We start from the raw sequence: 23,713 nt of genomic DNA, 5'->3' as shown, positions 1-23,713 counted from the left end.
CGGCCATGTGGTAGGGGTCTGGATACTGGATACTCCTCCTCCTGGGACCCTTGAGCTCACTCCCGCCCCCCGACCCCCACCCACCCACCCAAGCACCACAGCCATCCCATGTGTCCAGAGACGCAAAGAATTCCAGCACTGGCCTGACCTTCCCCATACTGAGCCAATTGTACCCTGTGTCTGGAGGCAGCCAGCTGGGGATGGTGGCCTAACATTTAAAATCCTGGGGGGACATTTGAGGCCTCATTCTGGGTGTAGAAACCAGATGCCTTGTGTGTCTGGCAGGGAAGTGACACAGAAGACATGGCATGGTCCGTGAGGCGGGATTGCCAAGACGTTCTGTCTGACTACATCCAGCCTGGAGCCGAGTTCCACTTAATAGGAAATAAAAGGGAGAGAGAGACAGCAGGAGGTGGCACATTCCACGGGACACGTGGTCCACTCCCTTAAAGTCAGTATCATATTTAAAAAAAAAAAAAAAAGTTGGGGGAGGGGAGATGACTTTAGAATAAAGAAAGCTAGGAGACTCGACTAAATATGATGTATGGAAATTATTTGGATCCTGTTTCAAACGTGCCAGCTGTAACACTTTGGAACAACTGGGGAATTTGAATATGGTCTGGGTTTTAAAAGCTATTAAGGAACTGTTGTTAATTTAGTTAGAAGTGATCATGGGACAGTGGGTATGTAGAAACGTCATATTTTTAGCAATGCATGCTATGACGTTTAGGTGCAGACTTGAATGTCATGAGGCAGGGAAATTTACTAGAAAATGCTTCAGTGCAGGCTGCAGGCCACTGTCAGGACTCCCTGAACTTTTACACTTTTTTTTTTTTTTTTTTTTTTTGAGATGGAGTCTTGCTCTGTGGCCCAAATTGGAGTACAGTGGTGCGATCTGGGCTCACTGCAACCTCCGCCTCCCGGGTTCAAGCAATTCTCCTGCCTCAGCCTCCCAAGTAGATTACAGGCACCCACCACCATACCTGGCTGAGTTTTTTGTTTTTTAGTAGAGACGGGTTTCTCCATGTTGGCCAGGCTGGTCTCGAACTCTTGGCCTCAGGTGATCTGCCCACCTCAGCCTACCAAAGTGCTGGGATTACAGGTGTGAGCCATTGCACCCGGCCACTAGCTGTGTATTTTTTATATGTGAATTATATTTTAATTACAAAAATTTAACACATTGAAAAAATAGATGAGACAAATATGGCATTGTGTTCATGAAAATCAAGGTGGAGTGTACAGGGGGATCGTATTCCTCTCTCGACTGTTCTTGACAACAAAACCCTTCACAATACAAAGAAGAAAGAGAAGGGGTAATTGGGCAATGGCATTTACAGTTGGGCTGGGGGCAGAGCTGGGGCCTGGGCTGCACCTCCCCTTGTCCTGCACTCCCTTCTCAGGCACAGAGTCACTCTATTTATTTTTTTGAGATGGAGTCTGTCACCCAGGCTGGAGTGCAGTGGCGCGATCTCAGCTCACTATAATCTCCACCTCCTGGTTCAAGCAATTCTCATGCCTCAGCCTCCCAGGTAGCTGGGATTACAGGCATGCACCACTATGCCCAGTTAACTTTTGTTTTTATTATTTTGTAGTAGAGACGGGGTTTCGCCATGTTGGCCAGGCTGCTCTTGAACTCCTGACCTCAGGTGATCCGCCCGCTTCAACCTCCCAAAGTGCTAGGATTACAGGAGTGAGCCACCACGCCCAGCCATTTATGTATTTTTTATTTTTAGAGACAGGGTCTTGCTCTGTTGCCCAGGCTGGAGTACAGCAGCACAATCATAGCTCACTGCAGCCTCGAACTCCTAGGCTCAAGCCATCCTCCTGCCTCTGCCTCCTGAGTAGCTGGGGCCACAGGCATGTGCCACTGCATCTGGCTAATTTTTAAGTTTTTTGTAGAGATGGGGTCTCACTATGTTGCCCAGGCTGTCTTGGACCCCTGGGCTCAAGTGATCCTCCTGTCTTGGCCTCCCAAAGCACTGAGATCATACGCCTGAGCCACTATGCCCGACCTAAAAGAGTCGTTTTAAACAGCAGAGACCCAAGTGGAGGTTTCAAAACCAAAGCAGCCTTTCTGGGGGCCATGCTGCACCCGGGGTGACGGCCACTTTTGTAAACATGAGAAAGAGACAGAGACACCCCAACAGACCTGGGCACCTGCCACCGTTGCAGGCATTGGGCAAAAGCATTTATGGTCACCTCGTGGAATCCTCCCCACAACCCGTTGGAAAGGCGCCGTTACCACCTTCACTTTCCAAAGGGGGAAACTGAGGCTGGGAGCAGCAGAGCCACTTGCCGGACCCATCTGCCCAACTCTCAGCCCCACGCCCCTCCTCTACCTCAACCTGCCGAGGAAGCACCAGGCAGTCAGGCGGCCCCACACGGGTAACCTGGATCTGATTTTAACTGTACTCTGGGGTGCTTGTTACACAAAAGCATCCTCTTGTGAATTCTGGGACTTAAAAAAAAAAGAAGGATGTGTGCTCCCCGATTTCTCCCTTGAGAAAATCTAGACTTCCTTCCTACAGCAAATATGTGTGCAAGAAGCTGGCCCCATAGGTTCCTGAGGTTGTGTTAATGAATGACAATGAGCACTAATGTTTAACATCTGGTCTAGCCTGGTAGCCTGGTAACAGCGTGACCCCAATACTTGGGCTAACTTCAGCTGAGTCTTGCGGACTAAAGGGCTCGGGGCACCGCCCTCTCCTTCATCTCCTGCTGTACCCATCCTCCCACTTGAAGCCTTCCAGAAAACTTGCCCGGCCCACACCTTTCCCTGACCTTCCCATTTACACACTCTACAGTCTGACTGGCTTTCGGCTGCACATGCACTAAAATGAAAATGAGAAAGTGAACAAGGCTCCTGTGTCTGGGGACCTGGTTTCTAGATTTTTCTGGAGAGTTCATCCAGGTCACAAATCTGGATCTTTTTTTTTTTTTTTTTTTTTTTGGAGACACGGCCTCACTCTCTTGCCCAGGCTGGAGTGTGGAGTGCAGTGGTGCAATCTTGGCTCACTGCAACCTCCCCTTCCCGATTCAAGGGATTTTCCTGCCTCAGCCTCCCGAGTAGCTGGGATTACAGGTGCCTGCCACCATGCCTGGCTAATTTTGGTATTTTTAGTAGAGATGGGGTTTCACCATTGTTTGGCCAGGCTGGTCTCCAACTCCTGACCTTAAACGATCCTCTCAGCTTGGCCTCCCAAAGTGCTGGGATTACAGGTGTGAGCCACCACACCCAGCCACAAACCTGGATTCTGCCTTCAAAGGACCTCAGATGCCATCAATGGCACTGGAAGTTATGAACTTGCTAACCATGCATGTTACTTCACCTCACTGGGCCTTAGTTTCTCCGTCTGTAAAATGGGGTTGGTTATTAGACTCAAATGAGGGAATGATGTAATGGGTTTAGCACAATACTTGGCACATTGTGACGGTTTCATAAATGTGAGCTGTTAACATGCCAAGGTTTTTAAAATTTTTATTATAGGCTGGACACAGTGGGTCATGCCTATACTCCCAGCACTTTGGGAGGTTGAGGGAGGAGGATTGCTTGAACTCAGGAGTTTGAAAACAGCCTGGGCAACATAGCAAGACCCTGTCTCTATTTTTGAACAAAATAATTTTTTTTTTTGATGGAGTCTTGCTCTGTTGCCCAGGCTGGAATGCAGTGGCATGATCTCACCTCACTGCAACCTTTGCCTCCAGGTTCAAGCGATTCTCCTGCCTCAGCCTCCCAAGTAGCTGGGATTACAGGCGTGTAGCACCACACCCAATAATTTTTGTATTTTTAGTAGAGATGGGATTTTACCATAGAGACAGGCTGGTCTCTAACTCCTGACTTCAAATGATCCTCCCACCTCGGCCTCCTAAAGTGCTGGGATGACAGGCATGAGCCACCATGCCGGGCCCAAAATAAAATATCTACTAGGTAATATATATTATATATTATATATTAGGTAATATATATTATATATTATATATTAGGTAATATATATTACCTAATATATATTATATAATATATAACATATATAATATGTAAATATGTTACATATTATATATTATATATATTATATATTATATATATTTTATATATATATATATTTAAGAGATGGGGTCTTGCTCTGTTGCCCAGACTGGAATGCAATGGTGCAATCACTGTTCACTGCAGCCTCCAACTCCCAGGTTCAAATGATCCTCAGCCTCCAGAGTAGCTGTGACTATAGGTGCACATCACCACAACCTGATAATTTATTATTTTTTTTTTAATCTATTTTTTTTGAGACTGAGTCTCGCTCTGTCGCCCAGGCTGGAGTGCAGTGGCGTGATCTTGGCTCACTACAAGCTCCGCCTCCTGGGTTCACGCCATTCTCCTGCCTCAGCCTCCCAAGTAGCTGGGACTACAGGCACTGGCCACCACGCCTGGCTAATTTTTTTGTATTTTTAGTAGAGACGGGGTTTCACCTTGTTAGCCAGGATGGTCTCGATCTCCTGACCTCATGATCTGCCCGCCTTGGCCTCCCAAAATGCTGGGATTACAGGCATGAGCCACCTATTGTTTTTTTTTGTAGAGATGAGGTCTCCCTATGTTGCCCAGGCTGGTCTCAAACTCCTGGGCTCAAGTGATCCTCCTAACTCGGCCTCCCAAAGTACTGGGATTACAGGTGTGAGCCACTGTGCTTGGTCCCATGCCAAGGTTTTTAAGAGATTATTTAATTTAATCCTCACAGTGAGTTTATGAAGTAGGCATTACCATCTCCATTGTACAGATTAAAACTAAACAAACCCCAAAGCTAGAGGTTAAACAAATAGCCCAAGATCACACAGCCAGGGGAAGGTGCAGGGAGAGTTAGGATGTGAACCCAGGTGGGGTCCTGGCCTCAGCTCGAAAAGGCCCTCGGGTGTAATTCTGTCTGTGATCCAGCCTCAGTCCTGAGTCGGGCCCGGGGTCTCCCCAGTCCCCAGAGGAAAAGGGGATGCTAAGGAATGCCACTGAGACAGGCCACATCCCAGCTCAAATATCTGTTTCTGAAAATGAAACATAACCCAACTATGATGGTATGGCTGGTTGGGGGGGCTTTCTTGACACATTAACCAGCAGCAAAGCCCCACTGCTCTTTTTTTTTTTTTTTTTGAGGCAGAGTCTCGCTCCATTGCCCGGGCTGGAGTGCAGTGGCCTGATCTCAGCTCACTGCAGCCTCCGCCTCCCAGATTCAAGCGATTTTCCTGCCTCAGCCTCCTGAGTAGCTGGGATTACAGGCACACACCATCATGCCCAGCTAATTTTTATATTTTTAGTAGAGATAGGGTTTTGCCATGTTGGCCAGGCTGGTCTTGAACTCCTGGCCTCAAGTGACCTGCCCACACCAGCCTCCCGAAGTGCTGGGATTACAGGCATGAGCTACTGTGCCTGGCTCCCATTGTGCATTTCTTTTTTCTTTTTTTGAGACGGATTCTCGCTCTGTTCCCGGGCTGGAGTGCAGTGGCACGATCTCGGCTCACTGCAGCTTCCGCCTCCTAGGTTCAAGCGATTCTCCTGCCTCAGCCTCCTGAGTAGCTGGGATTACAGGTGCCCGCCACTACACCCAGCTAATTTTTTTTCTTTTTTTGAGATGGAGTTTCACTCTTGTTGCCCAGGCTGGAGTGAAATGGTGCAATCTCCGCTCACCGCAACCTCTGCCTCCTGAGTTCAAGCGATTCTCCTGCCTCAGCCTCCCGACTAGCTGGGATTACAGGCATGCGCCACCACGCCTGTCTAATTTTGTAAATTTTTTAGTAGAGACGGGGCTTCTCCATGTTGGTCAGGCTGATCTCGAACTCCCAACCTCAGATGATCCGCCCACCTCAGCCTCCCAAAGTGCTGGGATTACAAGCGTGAGCCACCGCGCCCATTGTTTGTATTTTTGGTAGAGACAGGGTTTCACCATGTTGGCCAGGCTGGTCTCGAACTCCTGACCTTGTGATGTGCCTGCCTCGGCCTCCCAAAGTGCTAGGATTACAGGCGTGAGCCACTGCCACTGTGCTTTTCTAAAGCCCATTCAGAAACCTGCCAGTCCCCCTGCCCTTGGAGCTGGTGACTGTGTTTTCCAGACAGGTCGATTTGAGCACGTGGGGAAGTTTGCTGGCCTTCCTTCCCCAGAACAAGACAGCCCTGGTTCTGGAGAGATCAGAAACTCCAGCAAACCAATATTCCCTTCCAGTTCCTTTTTTAGTTATTTATCTACTACTACCTGGCTGTACCAAAGCTTCCAGTGGTCAAAAGTACAAAGACATTGACATTAGGGTCAAGAGATAGAAAAAGGCAGGGGTTGCAGGCTCTCGTCCTAGCAGGCCAGGCAGGTGACAAAGAGGCAGTGGGTGAGCCAGGTGGGCCTGGAGGTGCCACACTCTTGCTAAGGGAAGGCGGCTCTAGCTTTAGGCAGTTCCAGGCAGCCCCTGCCTCAAGGGAGCACACAGCCACGGGACTGCCAGATCTGATTTCTCAAGGGATGGCAGGATGGAGATTTCCTGATTTCTAAACATGGAAAGCCAACTTAATTTTTATGAAGCTCTAGGGACGGGCGCGGTGGCTCACACCTGTAAATCCTAGCACTTTGGGAGGCCAAGGTGGGCGTTCGAGACCAGGAGTTCGAGACCAGCCTGGGCAACATGGTGAAACCCCATATCTACTAAAACACAAAAAAATTAGCCAGGCATGGTAGCACGTGCCTGTAATCCCAGCTACTCAGGAGGCTGAGGCAGAAGAATTGCTTGAACCCAGGAAGCAGAGGTTGCAGTGAGCTGAGATCGCACCACTGCGCTCCAGCCTGGGTGACAGGAGCGAGACTCTACCTTAAAAAAAAAAAAAAAAAAAAAAGGAGCTTTAGGTTTGAATCTCTGAGGGCATTTTCCTTGGGCGGATGGAGAAAACCGTGAGGACCTGCCGGGGACACTGGGGACTGGCTCAGAACGTTCTGTGTTTTGACCTGGGTGGTTACATGGGTGTGTGCAGTTTGGGAACATTTCATGGAGTCATACACACATCATTTGCACGTTTCCTCTCAAATAAAAAGGTCAAAACAGAAACAGACACCAGCAACAGGAAACAATGGCAGACAGCACCATCTGGATTTGGTTGATGGACCTAGATTACAACTTTTTTGTTTTTTTTGCCTTTTGAAGAGATGGGGTCTCACTGTATTGCCCAGGCTGGAGTGCAGCAGCTACTCTCAGGTGCAATCATAGCTCACTGCAGCCTTGAACTCCTGGGCTCAAGCGACCCTCCCGCCTCAGCCTCCCAAGGAGCCAGGACTACAGGTGCGTGTTTCCTGTACCCGGCTAAGTTACAACATTTGAAATTAAACAGCAAAGGAAGTTAGGTGTAGACGTGGAAGGGCAGTTCCCAAGGTCCTGTTGGGATTCACATGAAATCAGAAATCCAGTTTGGAGGCTGGGCACGGTGGCTCACGCCTGTAATCCCAGCACTTTGGGAGGTGGTGGCGGGCAGATCACTTGAGGCCAGGAGTTTGAGACCAGCCTTGCCAACATGGTGGAACCCCGTCTTACTAAAAAATACAAAAATCGGTCAGGGATGGTGGTACACGGCTGTAGTCCCAGCTGCTTGGGAGGCTGAGGCAGGAGAATTGCTTGAACCCAGGAGGCATAGATTGCAGTGAGCCAAGACCACGCCACTGCACTCTGGCCTGGTCAACAGAGCAAAACTCCGTCTCAAAAACAAAACAAAACAAAACAAGCAAAATCCAGTTTGGAGATTCCCAGCAGCCAAAGCAAAATGGGAAACACAGCCATTTATATAATTTATATGAGGAGGGGAAAGAAACATACGCCCAAACAATCTTCCTGGACACACGAAGCTGAGAGAAACATCTCCCGCGGGGTTCTTGTCCCTGGGCGAGAAGAGGGTCTAATTTCTATGTCTCTGGCTTAGTTTATGTCTCTTGGCTTTGTACGCTGGGAAAAGAAACTTCCTCTCCTCCGCTGAGTCTTCTCCTTGGCACAGAGGCCGCCGGGCCCTGCCCAGCCCTCCTACCCCTTGCCTGGAATGTGAACAAACCTGCTGGAGAAACAAAAACATGACCGAGTGCTTGGCCAAGGCCCCGGGCTGGGCAGGAGAGACTGGCAGGCCACGGGCACTCACCATGCATGTCCATCATCCCTGGGGAGGAACTGTTCTCCGGAGTGGTCACCTCTGAGCCACACTTCTCATCCTTGCCTTTTTTCTTATTCTTGTTCTTCTGCAGGGGAAAATGGAGCAGAAACCAAGTCACCAGATCGTGTGTGTGCACACGTGCTCAGAGCCCCTGGGGAGTGGTGTGAATATTTTATTCCATCGAAGCCTCCTGGAGCCCCCAGGCCTCTGGAGGTTTTCCTGGGCCCGCATTTCAACGCGTCCTATTAGGGATTGGCCTCTGGGTCTCCCCCACTGTGGAATCAAAGAGCCCCACAGAGGGGAGGGTTCTGAGGCTGGCCCAGCTCCGGCACCCTGGGAAATAAGCCTGCCTGTTTCTGGGGCTGTCAGCAGCAGTGTGGAAACACCCTGGCTGGCAGGACCTGCCTCCTCTTTTAGGGAGAGTATCTGGGGAAGAGGCTACCATCAGCCCAGAGCAGGTACAAAGTAATGCCAGGTGACCCAGAGGTCACTCATTTCCACCAGCTGCAGGCCCCCTGGGGCAGCCTTTCTTAAAGTGTACTCCGCCGACCTCCAGCACAAAAGCGCAGGAGGAGTTAGGAAGGAAGACCCCGGGAGAAAGGAGGGAGGACCTCGGGAGAAAGGAAGGAGGAAGGGGATGCTTTTTGTGCCATTCCTTTTTTCTTTTTTTTTTTTTTTGAGACAGAGTCTCGTTCTGTCACCCAGGCTAGAGTGCAGTGGCGTGATCACGGCTCACTGCAAGCTCCAACTCCAACTCCCGGATTCAAGTGATTCTTATGCCTCAGCCTCCCAAATAGCTGGGGCTACAGGCGCCTGCCACCACACCCGGCTAATTTTTGTATTTTTAGTAGAGACGGGTTTCACCAATATATTGGCCAGGCTGGTCTCGAACTCCTGATCTCGTGATCCGCCTGCCTCAGCCTCCCAAAGTCCTGGGATTACAGGCGTGAGCCACTGTGCCCGGCCATTCAATTTTTTTTTTTTTTTTTTTTTACGAAAGGAATCATGTTAGAAACAACCTTGGCTGAACTGTAGGAGACTCATTAAATCAATCGTGGTACATTCATTCAATGAAATCGGATGCAACAATTACAGGGAATAAGGTGGTTCTTCACAGACTAACATGGGGTGATCTGCAAAGTACTAACACATTAACATATGTCAATATCGCCGAGAGAGAAAGAGAGAGAGAGAGAGATATATATATATATATATATGAAAGATGTAGGATATGTGAGCCTCACCACCAGTGGTGAGCAAAGGATGTGTGTGTGTGTGCGTGCGTGTATTTACACTCATATTTGTGAGCGAAGGCTCCCTTTAGAAGGACAAACAAAACCTGGCAACAGTGGTTGCCTCCAGGGGCGAGAACTGGGGTGGGGATGGGGGGTGCATGCAGGGATGAGAGGCAGATTTATAAAAGATATGCAGTAAAAGAGTAACATCGGAAGATACACAAATCCAAACAGACAAAAAGTGGATTGGTGGTTACCAGGGGCAGGCGAGGGGAATGGGACGTGACTGCTAATGAGTATGAGTTCCTTTTTTGGGGTGATGAAAATGTTCTGGAATTACAGTGGTGACAGGTGCACAACTCTGTGAATACACTAACCAAACTGAATACTTTAAAACAGTGACTTCTGGCCGGGCATGGTGGCTCACACCTGTAATCCCAGCACTTTGGGAGGCTCAGGCAGGAGGATGGCTTGAGGCCAGGAGTTTGAGACCCGCCTGAGCAACATAGCCAGACCCTGTCTCTATTAAATAAATAAATAAATAAGCCAGGTGTGCGGCCGGGCGTGGTGGCTCACGCCTGTAATCCCAGCACTTTAGGAGGCCGAGGCGGGCGGATCATGATGTCAAGAGCTCGAGACCATCCTGGCTAACACGGTGAAACCTCGTCTCTACTAAAAATACAAAAATTAGCTGGACGTGGTGGTGCGTGCCTGTAGTCCTATCTACTTGGGAGGCTGAGGCAGGAGAATTGCTTGAACCCAGGAGGTGGAGGTTGCAGTGAGCCAAGATTGCACCATTGCACCCCAGTCTGGCAATAGAGTGAGACTCTGTCTCAAAAAATAAATGAATAAATACAAATAATAAATAAATTAGCCAGGTATGCATGCCTGCAGTCTCAGCTACTCAGGAGGCAAAGACAGAAGGATTGCTTGAGCCCAGGAGGTCGAGGCTGCAGTGAGCTATGATCCTGCCATTGCACTCCAGTCTGGGCAACAGAGACCCTGTCTCTTAAAAAAAAAAAAAGTGACTTCTATGATATGTAAATTGTCTTCATTAAAAAATTGTTTTGAATTTGAATGTTGTAACATATTTTACCTATTTAAAAGGATGAAATTTTCAAGAGTTCTAAAGTAACAAATGGATATAACCATATAGATACTGAGTGTTTAAAACAATAAAAAGCTCTCCCTCCACAAGGCAGATTCCCAGCCTCAACCTGCAGAGACTCAGCAGCTGGTGATGGGCCCAGGAATCTGCATCTTCTGAAGGTGCTCAGCCAGGCCGAGAACCATCGCCCTAGAGGGAAAGAGGGTGGGGGAGCGGCACATGGCACATCATGGCTCACAGATGAAGAGGGAATTTGCATTTCTCGGCACCGTCTGCACAGCCGGCACAGTGCTAAGTATTCTCCGTGGTGATATATTGCTTTTGCTCTGCTGCAGAAACCGCGATTTGGATGTTACTGCTCCATTACACAAAAGAGGGGACTAAGGCCCAGCAAGGTGGGGTCACCTGTCTAACATCACAGGTTAATCGGGGCTGGTCTGCCTCCAAATCCAACGGTCCCTTGAAGCCTAGAGCTGCCCGGTCCTTCCCGATGGCCCAGAGCTTACGTTTTCCCCTTGATCATATTCCATTTGGCACTTCCCTGATATCTGTTTCATGCTATTCTATAATTATCTTCCCCCAACGAGATTAGAAATTCCTTGAGAGCAAGGACCACATCTTCTCAAATGCAACCGGCGTTTCTACACCTAATGGCGGGCAAGGCACAGACATGGGCCAGAGCCAGGAACTGCCTTCGAGGAGCCTGCCCTGCTCTTCCCTGGGAGATGCGGAGAGAGACCAAGGCTCAGTCCCTTTGGGGAAAGCAGCCCTGGTGGTTCCGTGAGCCCAGGCTAGAACGAGAAGGGACAACAAAAGGCCCAAGTTCAGGGGTGAGCATGTGATCACGGGGTGAAGAATGGACCCACAGCCCTGCCCAGAGACCCAAGACTTGCCGGGCAGGTAACCGAAGACGGGGGCGAAAAAACTTAGCCCCTGTCTTTTTGGAGGAAGCTGGACCCCCACATGCTTCCCCCACCCCAAACCTCCAATCATGACCTCAGGTCACTCCCAGGAGTCGCCGCAGCCACGTGGGTTAGTCTGCGCCATCTTCCCAGGTAGAAGGACTGAGTTTGAGTAAATAGGGAAGGCAGTCCAGGCAGCGGGGAACGGCCCAGGCAAAGGCCTATGGGGGAGACTGTTCTTGATTTGGGATGGAAATGAGAGGGGTCTCTGGAGGTAACTGGCCTGGGAGCCACGAAGTTGGAGAGCCCCGTCTGCTCGGGGCAGTTGCCAGCCATCACAGGACAGCGCCTCGCGTTCCCTCTAGTGGTGGAAGTCGGGATGGCGCCACCCCTCCTGGAGCCCTCCTGGAGTCCCGCATCCCTGCACCAGGCTTTCCTAGCCCCGGGGGTGGGGGGGGGCCCCTGTCACCAGCAGCTCCACTCACCAGAAGCTTCTCCAAGCGCAGAGAAAAAATGCGCTTTGGAGTCAGACAGACCTGAGCTCCATTCACAGCTCTGAGGTGAGCTGTGTGAAGTGGCTTCACCTCTCTGAGCCTGTGCCCTTACTTGTACAGAGAAGAGGTTAAAAAGATCAACTCCACAGGCCGAGTAGGAAAAATAACGGAGATGCCGCATGTGAGGCATCAGCCCAGGGCCTGGCAGATGGTCAGAGGCTCAGGAACAGAACCACAAAGGTGGGGAGAACGTGCCTATCTGTGGGCACCACCACACCTGCCCCAAAACACAGTGCCAAGCCCTGGGGGGGGGCACTCGGCCCAGAAGACACAACTTGCAGGCCAGGCGCGGTGGCTCACGCCTTAACTCCAGCACTTTGGGAGGCCCAGGCAGGTGGATTACCTGAGGTCAGGAGTTCGAGACGAGCCTGGCCAACACAGTGAAACCCCGTCTCTACTAAAAATACAAAAAATTGGCTGGGTGTGGTGGCGTGCACCTGTAATCCCAGCTACTCGGGAGGCTGAGGCTGGAGAATCGCTTGAACCCACGAGGCAGAGGATGCAGTGAGCCAAGATCACACCACTGCACTCCAGCCTGGGCAACAGAGTGAGACTCTGTATCAAAAAAAAAAAAAAAAAAAGAAGAAGAAGAAGAAGAGGAAGAGGAAGAAGAAGACACAACTTGCGGGATCCCCCTGTCCACCGCTCTGAGGGCCAGACTCTGGGGCTGGAGTGGGAGGGGTAGGGACTAGTCCAGCAGCCTCCCCAGGTCTAAGCTGGGTCCTTCTACTCCCAGGGGCTCTTGGTCCCAGAGCCCCAGCACGGTGGGTAGCAGTGGACAACCTCCCTCCCCATGGTGGAAGGAACACGAATGGGTAGCCCACCCCAGGGGACCAGCCCTCCATACTCACATCGTCAACCTTGGGCTCCGTCACAGGGACCCATTTGTAGATTCGTAGGGATGTGTCACCAACGGTCACCCATTTCTTCTCCCTGAGGAGGATGAGGAAGAGCCTGTTACCGGGGACTCTTCATCCCTGGGGGACACAGGCCACACTCCCTTGGGGCTGAGAGCAAGCTCCAGATCACACAGAAGAGGGTTTGAATCCCAGCTCCACCCTCACTAGTGGGAGCCGCTGGGCAGGCCACATCGCCCATCTAAGCCTGGTTTCTCCACCCGTTACACCACAGAGGGTGGTTGCCCTCTCCAGGCTGTCGCTAAAAAGGCTGAGGGTGGGGCTGCCATTACAAGGACTCCTATGGGTGGCGGGAGTCAGGCCCAGGTTCCTCCTGTGTCACTGCCAATGCCACACAGCCACTGGACTGGGCCACCCGTGCCCATCTGGGCAGCAGAGAGGGCTTCAGTCCAGCAGGCTGATTCCTCTTGTGGGGGGTGGAGTCGTCACCAAGGACACCCCGGGGCTCCTCCTGCCCTCTGGGTGATGCGTCTGAGGTCAGGGGAGGCAGGAGCAGGCAAGCCGGGGAGCCGCCCACACTCTGCCAGAAGAATGCCCTTCGTGGCGGCCAAGGAGAGCCAGGGAGTGGTGACCTCGGCCCGAAAGGAGGTTACACAGCCTGAATCTGTGGGTGGCAGCCAGGTGGGAGGGGAACTGCACCCCTGATTCAGGGCTCCTAGCGACCCTGTCTGCAAGGTCACCCCAGCTGCATTACAAACGCCTGAAGGAGGGAGTCCAGACCCCCCACTGTGAGAGGCAGGTTTATGGATGAGAAGGAGAAACTTACAAGCCACAGAAGCAAACAGGACTGGTTTTCATTCGAGATAACAATGACCACCCTCTCCTCCACCACCACCACTCTGCTCCGAGCCACTGTCATTTTTCCAATTATTGCTATAGCCAGCCACCTCCTGTCCTTGATCCCCTGCACTCCGACTTGTGCCTTACAGCCCCAAAGGCCCAGCAGCCACACCCCTGAGGGGACTGAGGCTCAGGAGAGCCTCCCAGAAGCAGGGCTGGGGTTGGAACCGAGGCTCCGAAATCAAGGCTCTGCCAGATCAGGAAACGTGTGATGCCACTAAGGAGCCACTGATGGCTCAGCTAGGAGGCTGGCGGATTTAAGGGCCCCAGCAGGCACTGTCGGGGCAGGCGCACCCCTGGTACAGGCAACGTAGCTGCCCGAGTCCTCAGCAATTTTGGTGACAAAAATTCCCAGAACTGAGGATTCTGTGTGGCACGAGCACCTCTGTCCGTGAGCTGCCTGGCACCTTTTCTGGCCTCTCTGCCCAAACTCAGCCTTAGGTCACCCCCTGGTGGGGCACATGGCTCTCACATGCTGGTGTGACAGGTTACGGGACTCCCACCCTGTCACCACGGGGGTTGCGGGATGACAGAGCATACTCAAACCCAGCCAGCCAAAACCACAGACACTTCGCCCCCAAAAACCCTGCCCGCTCGGGTCCCACGTGTTCCATCAGAGGACGCTATGGCCCGGCTTTTCTTATTATACCAGTGGCCGTTCCTAGTGCCTTCTATGTACCAAGTACTGTGCCGGCTCATCTGGCAGGAAATGGCAACTTCCCCATTTGACAGATAAAGAAACTGAGGCACAGGGCGGTGAAGGTGAACTCATTCTCCCAGAGCCAGCACTCGAACCCTTCACCCAGCACAGCTGTTGAGACCAGCCTCTCCGTCCCCTCCTCCTTGCACCTTTTCACCCAGAAACGATGCAGGAAAGACGAGTGTCTAAGTCCACTGGCCAGTCTTCTGCTTCCTGTGGGCAGAGCAGACAAACTACAATGCCCACCTTTCCCTTCCCCCATTCTGAGCAATCAGAAGGTGTCCACAAGAGACAGAGTACTCCTGGGAAGAACCTCAGTTGTTAGAGCAACCATCACGATAGCCACTGTGCGCCCAGGCTATTACATGCCAGGCTCCATGCCAAGTACTCTACTTACACAACCTCTTTCCCTGGGATTCCCAACAGGCTACAAGAGGGGGACGATTGTCACCCTTTTTACAGATGCAGAAACAGGATGCCCAGAGAGGTTATACCACTAGCTTGGGGTCTCACAGACAGGAAGTGGCAGAAGAGAATTAGATTTGGGCTCGGACCCCAGACACCACCTCCTGCTATTCTGTTGCCCATGAAAACCAAGAATCATTCTAAAGGAGCACCAGGGTAACAGAAGCTGGAGGAACAATGACAAATTGCCAGGACTCCATGTAGATTGGCCAAAGCCATTCATTACTCATGAGCCCTGGACCAGCTTCCCAGTAAATCAACCCATTCAAGGTTTGATTGTGTTTGGGGGAAAAAAAAAAAAAAAGTAATTGACTTGTAACACACAGGACACCTTTCAGGGCAGAAAGTGTGCCAGAGATTTGGGCTTTGCGGCCGCAAATCAGCCAAGATGCAAGTTTGCAGCTGCTTTCCAGAGAGGCTCGAGGCCACCACAGGCTACAAGCTGAATGCAGCCAGGCTTTCGTGCCTCTCTTTGCCCCAACTGGCAACCTCTTCACTGAGTTCTCAAGTTACCCCAGCGATGAGAAACTGTATTTCTAGGTGTGGACACTGAGGGGACTTTGGGACAGAGGCAAGAACATTAAGAACTCTGCCTCTGAGCTGGAGATATGCTCAGCTAAGCAGCCACCCGGAGGGGCCATGGAGCTCAAATTTAAGGCACCAAGTGAGCACCCGGGAGGACATGGGATTTCACAGCCACAGACACATTGGGTGGGCACACGGGTTCAGCGGAGCAGCTGAGGTTTCCCACAATTGCCCCCCAAAACCATCACCAAAGAACACATAGCCCTCCCCAAAAAAGGGCGTTGCTCCTCTCCCCCAATGAGGGTATTAAGCTATACTCATCACTTTCTTATTTTTTTATTTTTTTTATTTTTTTGAGACGGACTCTTGCTCTATGGCCCAGGCTGGAGTGCAGTGGCGCAATCTCGGCTCACTGCAACCTCCGCCTCCCGGGTTCAAGCGATTCTCCTGCCTCAGCCTCCTGAGTAGCTGAGACTACAAGCACGTGCCACCATGCCCAGCTAATTTTTGTATTTTTAGTAGAGACGGGTTTCACCATGTTGGCCAGGCTGACCTCAAACTCCTGACCTCAGGTGACCTGCCTGCCTCGGCCTCCCAAAGTGCTGGAATTACAGGTCTAAGCCACTGTGCCCAGCCTATTTGTTATTTTTTTGAGATAGGGTCTCCCTCTGTTGCCCAGGCTGGAGTGCGGTGGTGCGATCACTGCTCATTGCAGCCTCGACCTCCTGGGCTCAAGTGATCTTCCCTGCCTTGGCCTCCCAAAATGCTGGGATTACAGGTGTGAGCCACCACACTTGGGCCCCACTTTATATTTAGGGTGGCAAACAACCGGTCAACAGGCGTGTTTTGTTTGGCCTGCACAGTACTTTAAAAATGTTAAATCTGCTGCCAAACTTTAAAAAAAAAAAAAAAGAAAAACAGGCTTTGCATAAGAATCCAGACTTCTGGCTACTCTTGAAAACATGACCTGGGTCCACATGCTCCAGGGAGTGACAGCTTGCCCCAGATGGGCTCTCTGGCCCCCCTCGGATGCCCTCACTCTTGACACCTGTAAGCACCAGGTGCAGAAATCCCCACAACCACCAGGCTGTGGCCCAACTTGCTGCAAAGCTGGCCCTGGGTGTGCCCTACGCCTCCTGTCTTGGCGGCCCCGTCACCTTACCCTGACTTCAGCACCTCTCTCTTCCCATTACACTTGAGCTTCTGGGAGGAAAGGACAAAATGAGGTCCCAGCAGTAGGAATGTAGCCCCAACTGCTCCTCCCCAGCACAGACTCCTATATAAACTACAAGAATCCATCCCAGATTCTCCAGGCTAAGGCCAATTTCGAATGTTCTCCTGCGTCCAGGTCCAAGGGTTAGCCAACAAGACCATCTTAGGGTTACCCTCTGCTCAAGGGGACCCTGCTGACTCCCTCCAGGAAAGCTCTACTCCCTGTCCTTGTACTCACTCTTCATGGCTAGTCCCTGTCACCTCAAGAGGCCTGGCCCATGGCTGGCCTCACCCTAGCTAGGCCCAGGTCTGCCTGACCTGCCATGTGCCCAGTAGGAAGGTCTCCATGATGAAACCTCCGGAGGAGCTGAGGTGAGGGAGGCCTCAGACCCAAACCTCCACCTCTCCTGGGATAGATGGGAGGTCTTCAGGCACAGACCTTTCTTAGTCCTCACAACAAGTAATTGAGGGAACTCTCAGACCAGGTGCTAAGGGGTCCTGGGCCTAAGCCTACTTTTTTTGTTTGTTTTTTGAGACAAGGTCTCACCCTGTCACCCAGGCTGGAGTGCAGTGGCATGATCATAGCTCACTGCAGCCTCGACCTCCTGGGCTCAAGTGATCCTCCGGGCTTAGCCTCCCGAGTAGCTGGGATTACAGACGAGGGTCACCATGCCTGTCTAATTTTTTTTCTTTTCTTTTTTTTTTTTTTTTGAGACAGAGTCTCGCTCTGTTGCCCAGGCTGGAGTGCAGTGGTGCAATCTCGGCTCACTGCAAGCTCTGCCTCCCGGGTTCATGCCATTCTCCTGCCTCAGCCTCCCAAGTAGCTGGGACTACAGGTGCCTGCCACCATGCCCGGCTAATTTTTTGTATTTTTAGTAGAGATGGGGTTTCATTGTTAGCCAGGATGGTCTCAATCTCCTGACCTCGTGATCCTCCCGCCTCAGGCTCCCAAAGTGCTGGGGTTACAGGTGTTAGCCAACATGCCCGGCCTTTTCTTTTCTTTTTTTTTTTGAGATGGAGTCTCGCTCTGTTGCTCAGGCTGGAGTGCAGTGGCGCGATCTCGGCTTACTGCAACCTGGGCCTCCCAGGTTCAAGCAATTTTCCTGCCTCAGCCTCAAGAGTAGCTGGGATTACAGGCGTGCACCACCACATCCAGCTAATTTTTTGTATTTTTAGTAGAGATAGGGTTTCACCATGTTGGCCAGGCTGGTTTCCAACTCCTGACTTCAGGTGACCTGCCTGCCTAGGCCTCCCAAAGTGCTGGGATTACAGGCGTGAGCCACCGCGTCCAGCCTAATTTTTCTTTTATCTTCTTCTTCTTTTTTTTTTTTGAGATGGAGTCGCGCTCTGTTGCCCAGGCTGGAGTGCGGTGGCGCAATCTCCGCTCACTGCAAGCTCAGCCTTCCGGGTTCACACCATTCTGCTGCCTCAGGCTCCCGAGTAGCTGGGACTACAGGCACCCGCCACCACGCCTGGCTAATTTTTTTAGTAGAGATGGGGTTTCACCGTGTTTGCCGGGATGGTCTCGATCTCCTGACCTCGTGATCCGCCCGCCCGGCCTCCCAAAGTGCTTGAATTACAGGCGTGAGCCACCGCGCCCAGCTTTCTTTTTTTTGGTTTGAGACCCAGGCTGGTCTCAAACTCCTGGGCTCAAGCAATCCTCCTGTCTCAGCCTCCCAAAGCGCTGGGATTACAGGCATGAGCCACCGCAGCGGGCCTCCAAGCCTATGCTGCAGCCCAAGCTTTCATCTCCCACCACGGCCCTGGGGTCTTCTCTCCTCCACCAGCACAGGGCCTCCAAACCCTGGCCCAGTTTCCCAAAAAGAGGCCCACCATTTTGTTTTCCCTTTAGCCATCTTCTGGTCACCTCACCTCCACTGGCCTGCCTTGCTGAAACACCAGAAAAAGAGAAGAGGAGACAGCCTGCCCCAAATGAGAGGGAGGCCACAGCTTTTTCCGGGGGTGGGGGAAGAAGCGTCAGGGGACAGTGGGTGGGTGGGGGGGGTAATTTTAGGGGTCACTAGGGCTGAGGAGAAACCCACCCAAGGCTCATGGGGCCAAATGATCTGCCAAACACTTCAGCTTCCCTCTGGGTAAAATACAGGATGCCCTGTTAAATTTGCATTTCAGATAAATTAGATAATTTTTTAGTATAAGTGTGTCCCAAATATTGCATGAGACATACTCAAAAACATTTATTTTTAAAAAATTCTTTCATTGTTTATCTGAAATTCGAATTTAACTGGGTGTGCGGTATTTTTATCTGGTTAAACCTGGCAACCCCACCTCCCCACCAGTGGCGAAATGCATGGTTGGTGGCCACACAATTAATAACCCACAGTCTCATGGGCTGAGTCGAAGACCCAATCCGAAGGCACAGGGAAGGTGGGATATGTCTTCTCAGGGGCCAGAGAAACCTGGGCAATAAGTCCACGGCTTTCGCTTAGAAGGGGCCAAAAAAAAACCCCAAAAAAACAAAAAACCCTCAAAGCCAAGTTTCTACAAAGTCCACCTTACAACACAGACAACACTGAGCAACAGCTCCTCCTGCGCCCAGGGCGCGGTGCTCTCGGAGGCATGACCTCACTCGTCCTCAATAACCCAAGGGGACCTGGAAGCCAAGCACAGAGCCCCGGGTCACCATGGTTAGAGAAGTGACAATGATATGCCCAAGGTCGCGGCAACGAAGTGAACTGGAAGCTGGACCATGAGATCCTAAAGCCTGAGGTCTTCAGAGGACACGATGTGTCGTTTCCCCAAACCCAGGGAGGCGCAGAGGCATAGCCCCTCAAGCTCCAACTACAGGCCTGGTCCCCGCGGGGTCAGCGCGCTGGAAGGCCTCCAGGCCGGCCGCCCTGGGGCCCACGGGGTGGGAAGCCCCATCTCTCCATCTGCCCTCCCTGCAGAGCAGCTGGCCGCCCTGCGGGAGCAGCTGTCAGGGTGCAGGAGCCTCTGTCCAGCCGGGAACCTGGAGTAGGAGGCCCCACCACGCCTCCTCCAGCAGAGAAAGGCGGCTTGCCGGCTGTTTCCCAACCTCCAGGCCGGCGACAGAAGGGACCCAGGCACAGACACCAGTTCTTTCTTTGCACAGGGGCTGAGGGAAGGAGGGGAGCAACTCCGGGCTTCCCGCGGGGAATCCCACAGCAGAGGGGGCTGCGGGTTGTTTTCCAGCGTGTGTGTGTTGGCCTGCAGCTGTTTCTGCCATTTTTAAATGGCTCCAGTCGGGCACCGGGCACCCTGTGTACCAGGGGAGCTCCCGAGACACCGACGACTTGGATCTCAACTTTGGAAAGCCTCCCCTTCTCACGGTTCTGAAAATTCTTTGTCCCACTAGAGCCAAACCCAGCCTACGGCCGGGCATCCGGCCATCGCAGCCAGCCCTTTCCATAGGAGGCCGGGGAGCACGTGGACTTTATTGATTTTCCTCTTGCCTTTTTTGTTGGGTTTGACTCAGAAAGGACAGCTAACTTGTGACACCGCCACACCGGAGGCTCGCCCCCAGTGGCTTTTAGAGACCGAGGCGCTACTCGAGAAACGACACCCCCAAACGTAAACATCCCCTGCCACAGGGCCTGCCCGGCTTCCAGGCTCGAAATAAAGGGTCGAGACGAGCCCGCGGGCGCTGACACTCAGAGCCAGCGTCGCGGCGGCTCCTCTCCCTCCGGGACCCCAGTGAAGGCGTGGGAAAAAAATAATAAAGTTGAAATCAGGGAGCGGGGAGTTTTCAACAACTCTGACCCAACCTGGCGATCTGCTTGCGCCTCGGGCCTGGCCCAGGGGCCGATTCCGAGCAGACCCCGACGAGGCCGCGGAAAGGTTCGATCCCCTTAATGTCGACCGGGCCACGCCGGGCGGACGCTAATGTGATCCCGAAAACCACGCGCGGCCGCCACCAAGTCCCCCTCTCTTCCGTGCAGAGAACAAAAACAACAGCTCCCTCCGCAAAACAAACACGAGCTCCCGGTGTGGAGAGGCAGCAGCGGCCCAGGACGAACGGCTTCTGGCCAAAAACATCGGCTGGCCCGAGCCCCCCGCCCGGGGCGCCGCGCAGAGCGGGGCGGGACGTGGGCGCCCCGCGCCCCTGGCCGCTGGCTCCCAGCGCTCGCCCCCATCTTTCCTCGTCGCCGAGAGACCTCTCTCCAGGCAGCCCAAAGCGCTAAATTTAAACGGCTCGCGCTCTGCAAACTCCGCAGACTCGAGGGCGCCGGGCCCGGGAGGCGGGAGCGGACGGCCGGGCGGGCCGGGGCTGGCGGAGGGCGGCGGGGCGCGGGCCGGGGCGCGCGGGGAGGAGACAGCGGCGGCGGCCCGCTCGGAGCCTGCACAATGGAGCTCGCGCTCTCCCCGCCGCCGCCGGCATCGCGGCCCCGGCGCGCGGGAAGCCGCTTTCATGTGACTTGCACAAAACGAAATGGCTTCTGGGGCCGGCCCCGAGCCCCCCTCCCGGGAGCCGAGCGCCGCGGCGGGGGCCGCCCCGCCGCTCCAACCGCCTGGCCCCGGCGCCCGCCGCCTCCGGGCCGCCGCGCCAGGTGGGCTACAAGCGCGAGCGCACCTGGGCAGCGGCCGCGGCCCCCGCCTGGCGCAGGTGACCCGGCTCGCGCGCCGCCCGCCCGTCCGCCCGCCCTCGCCAAGTCCCGGGGCCCGCGGCGGGGCTGGGCCGGGGCAGGCGGCCGGGGCGCTGCGCCCCGCGGCTTTCTGGAGCCGCGCTCGGGCTCGGGGCGGCCGGGGAGGCGGCTGGCGGCGGGCGCCTCCGCTTACCATTTGCGCACTTTCTCGATCGCCGCCATGACCCTCTTGATATCATCTTTGGCCCGGCTCCTCGTCTCGGCTCGAACCGACCTGCCCGACATGGTTCCGGCGGGGAGACGGAGGCTGGGGAGCGCGCCCGCCGGGTCCTGCTCGCGCTCCGCGGCGGCCACACTCGCGCCCGCCCGCCGCTCACTCACTCGCGCACAGACACTCGCACTCTCACACGCACACACTCACACACACACACACACACACACACACACATACACACACACAAAGCCCGGGGCCGCCGCGCGCTTGGCCCAGTGCGCAAGCGCCGGGCGGCAGCTGCACCGAGCAGGGGGAGCCGCGCCGCCGCCGCCGCCGGCAGTGCGGCCTCCGGGCGCCGCGGCCACCGGGCAGCGCCCCCGGGCCTCCCACGTCCCCAGAGGGGACGCCCCGGACGCCCTCCCGGGGAGGTGGCGAAGGGCGCACGGCGACCCCCGGCTCTGGGCGCGCGGCGGGGGCGGGCGTGCGGACACGCGCGCTGACCCTTCCTCGGAGGCCGCAGGTGCCGAGGGGTCCACGGGAGACAGCCGGTCTGCGGGGCGGGTTGGGGTCGCGCTCCCCGGGAGCCAGCCCAGCTGCCCCTGCCCTGCCCCCGGAGCGCGGCGGCGGGTGCAGTCGTACAAGTTTCTTGCGGGTCTCTTGACTTCTCCGAGTTGAAGGCGCCGGTTCGGGACGCGAGGTGCTCTTGGAAAGAGTTGGGCATCGCGCATCTCTGCTGGCCCGCGGCCCTGTTCAAATGCGAGCGAGGACGTCGCCTGCCCCAGGCTTTGTCCTTCTGGAAAACTGGGGTTGTAGGAAGGTGCCTGGTGCCAGGCAGACCACCAGAGACTCTCGACCTTGAGTACTAAAGAGTTTTCTGCTCAGCAAAAGCTCAATGATGATCAGCATCGTAACAGGGACTCTTCCTCCCGCCCCCAGAAGTTCTCTTGTCATAAACAAGGCGAGGGGGGTCTTCACCAGAGGACCACGATTTCACCTTAAGCCATTCCTAACTTCAGTACCAGACTGAGACCAGGCGCTGCTACTGCCCAAATGACCCCTGGTCCCATCTACAAGGAGCACTTTTGAGGCCTCAGAACAAGAGCCCTGGGGAGAAATCTGCGATGATCAGGGTAACCTGGGTGCCGCATCTTGGTGTTCAGCTGCAGCGGAACTGGCCGGACCAGAGCTAATGCGCGCCCAGAATGAAGTGGGAGACCGAGAGTGGCCCAAATGTCAGTGCCCCGGGCCTGGAGATGACAGCTGGACAACAGCCATTTCACAGCTGGGGAAACTGAGTCCTGGGAAAGTTCAAGGTTGCAGCCTTAAGCTGTCACTCATTCTAGACGTTTCCCCTGAAGGTTTGGTCTTTGGGGAACACGCTACTGAGGAAATGGAGAGACTGCAGGCCTTTTCCTAGGCATTTCTTTTTACTATTCTGAAACGCAGACTCCTGATGTGAAAAATGAAGAAAAGAACAAATACACAAATACCGGCCAGGCGCGGTGGCTCATGCCTGTAATCCCAGCACTTTGGGAGGCCGAGGCGGGCGGATCACTTGAGGTTAAGAGTTCGATACCAGCCTGGCCAACATGGTGGGTGAAACCCCGTCTCTATTAAAAATACAAAAATTAGCCGGGCGCGGTGGTGCAGGCCTGTAATCGCAGCTACTCGGGAATCTGAGGCAGGAGACTCGCTTGAACCTCGGAGACGGAGGTTGCAGTGAGTGGAGATCCAGCCACTGCACTCCAGCCTGGGAAACAGAGTGAGACCCCGTCTCAAAAAAAAAAAAAAAAAAAAAAAAAAAAAAAAAGGCCGGGCGCGGTGGTTCATGCCTGTAATCCCAGCACTTTGGAGGCCGAAGTGGGCAGATCACGAGGTCAGGAGTTCAAGACCAGCCTGGCCAACATGGAGAAACCCCGTCTCTACTAAAAATACAAAAATTAGCTGGGCGTGGTGGTGCAGGCCTGTAATCTCAGCTACTCGGGAAGCGGAGGCAGGAAAATGCTTGAACCTGGGAGGCAGAGGTGCAATGATCATGCCATTGTACTCCAGCCTGGGTGACAGAGCAAGACTGCATCTCAAAACAAAACAAAAAAAGAAAGAGAGAAAGAAAAGAAAAGAGAAAGAGAAAGAAGGACTTCAGAGAATCGTTCCGAGAATTTTCTGGGAAAATATGCAACAGCAGGTCATAAAACAGATCTCACAGAGATATGTGAGATCAATAGATAATGTGCTTTGGGCCACACAAAACTTTACAAAAATGTATCTTAAAATTTAAAATAGGAAAATATTATGTCAGAATTCAAATAGTGACTGAGGAATAGATAAATGTG

The 23,713-nt window shown here is 53.5% G+C and overlaps 1 protein-coding gene across 4 annotated transcripts in view; it reads right to left on the bottom strand.

Annotated features, from left to right (window-relative positions):
* BCL7A (BAF chromatin remodeling complex subunit BCL7A) overlaps positions 1-23,454 on the bottom strand; it is a 42,033-nt gene extending 18,579 nt beyond the window's left edge. For 2 of the 4 annotated variants that reach the window (XM_063646794.1, XM_063646795.1), the window contains exons 1-3: positions 22,020-23,454; positions 12,797-12,878; positions 8,135-8,231 (exon numbers count right to left, since the gene is read on the bottom strand). In XM_063646794.1, coding sequence (XP_063502864.1) covers positions 8,135-8,231; positions 12,797-12,878; positions 22,020-22,108 — 268 coding nt within the window. In that variant the 5' untranslated portion in view covers positions 22,109-23,454. Of the gene's footprint in view, positions 1-8,134; positions 8,232-12,796; positions 12,879-21,359; positions 21,860-22,019 lie in introns of those variants that run through there. The other 2 variants (XM_054441809.2, XM_054441810.2) reach the window with 2 other exon arrangements.
* Between the last annotated feature and the right edge of the window lie 259 nt (positions 23,455-23,713).

Source organism: Pongo pygmaeus, chromosome 10, assembly GCF_028885625.2.
Source record: "Pongo pygmaeus isolate AG05252 chromosome 10, NHGRI_mPonPyg2-v2.0_pri, whole genome shotgun sequence".
NCBI lineage: Eukaryota > Metazoa > Chordata > Mammalia > Primates > Hominidae > Pongo > Pongo pygmaeus.
This window is presented reverse-complemented; position numbering and strand designations above follow the sequence as displayed.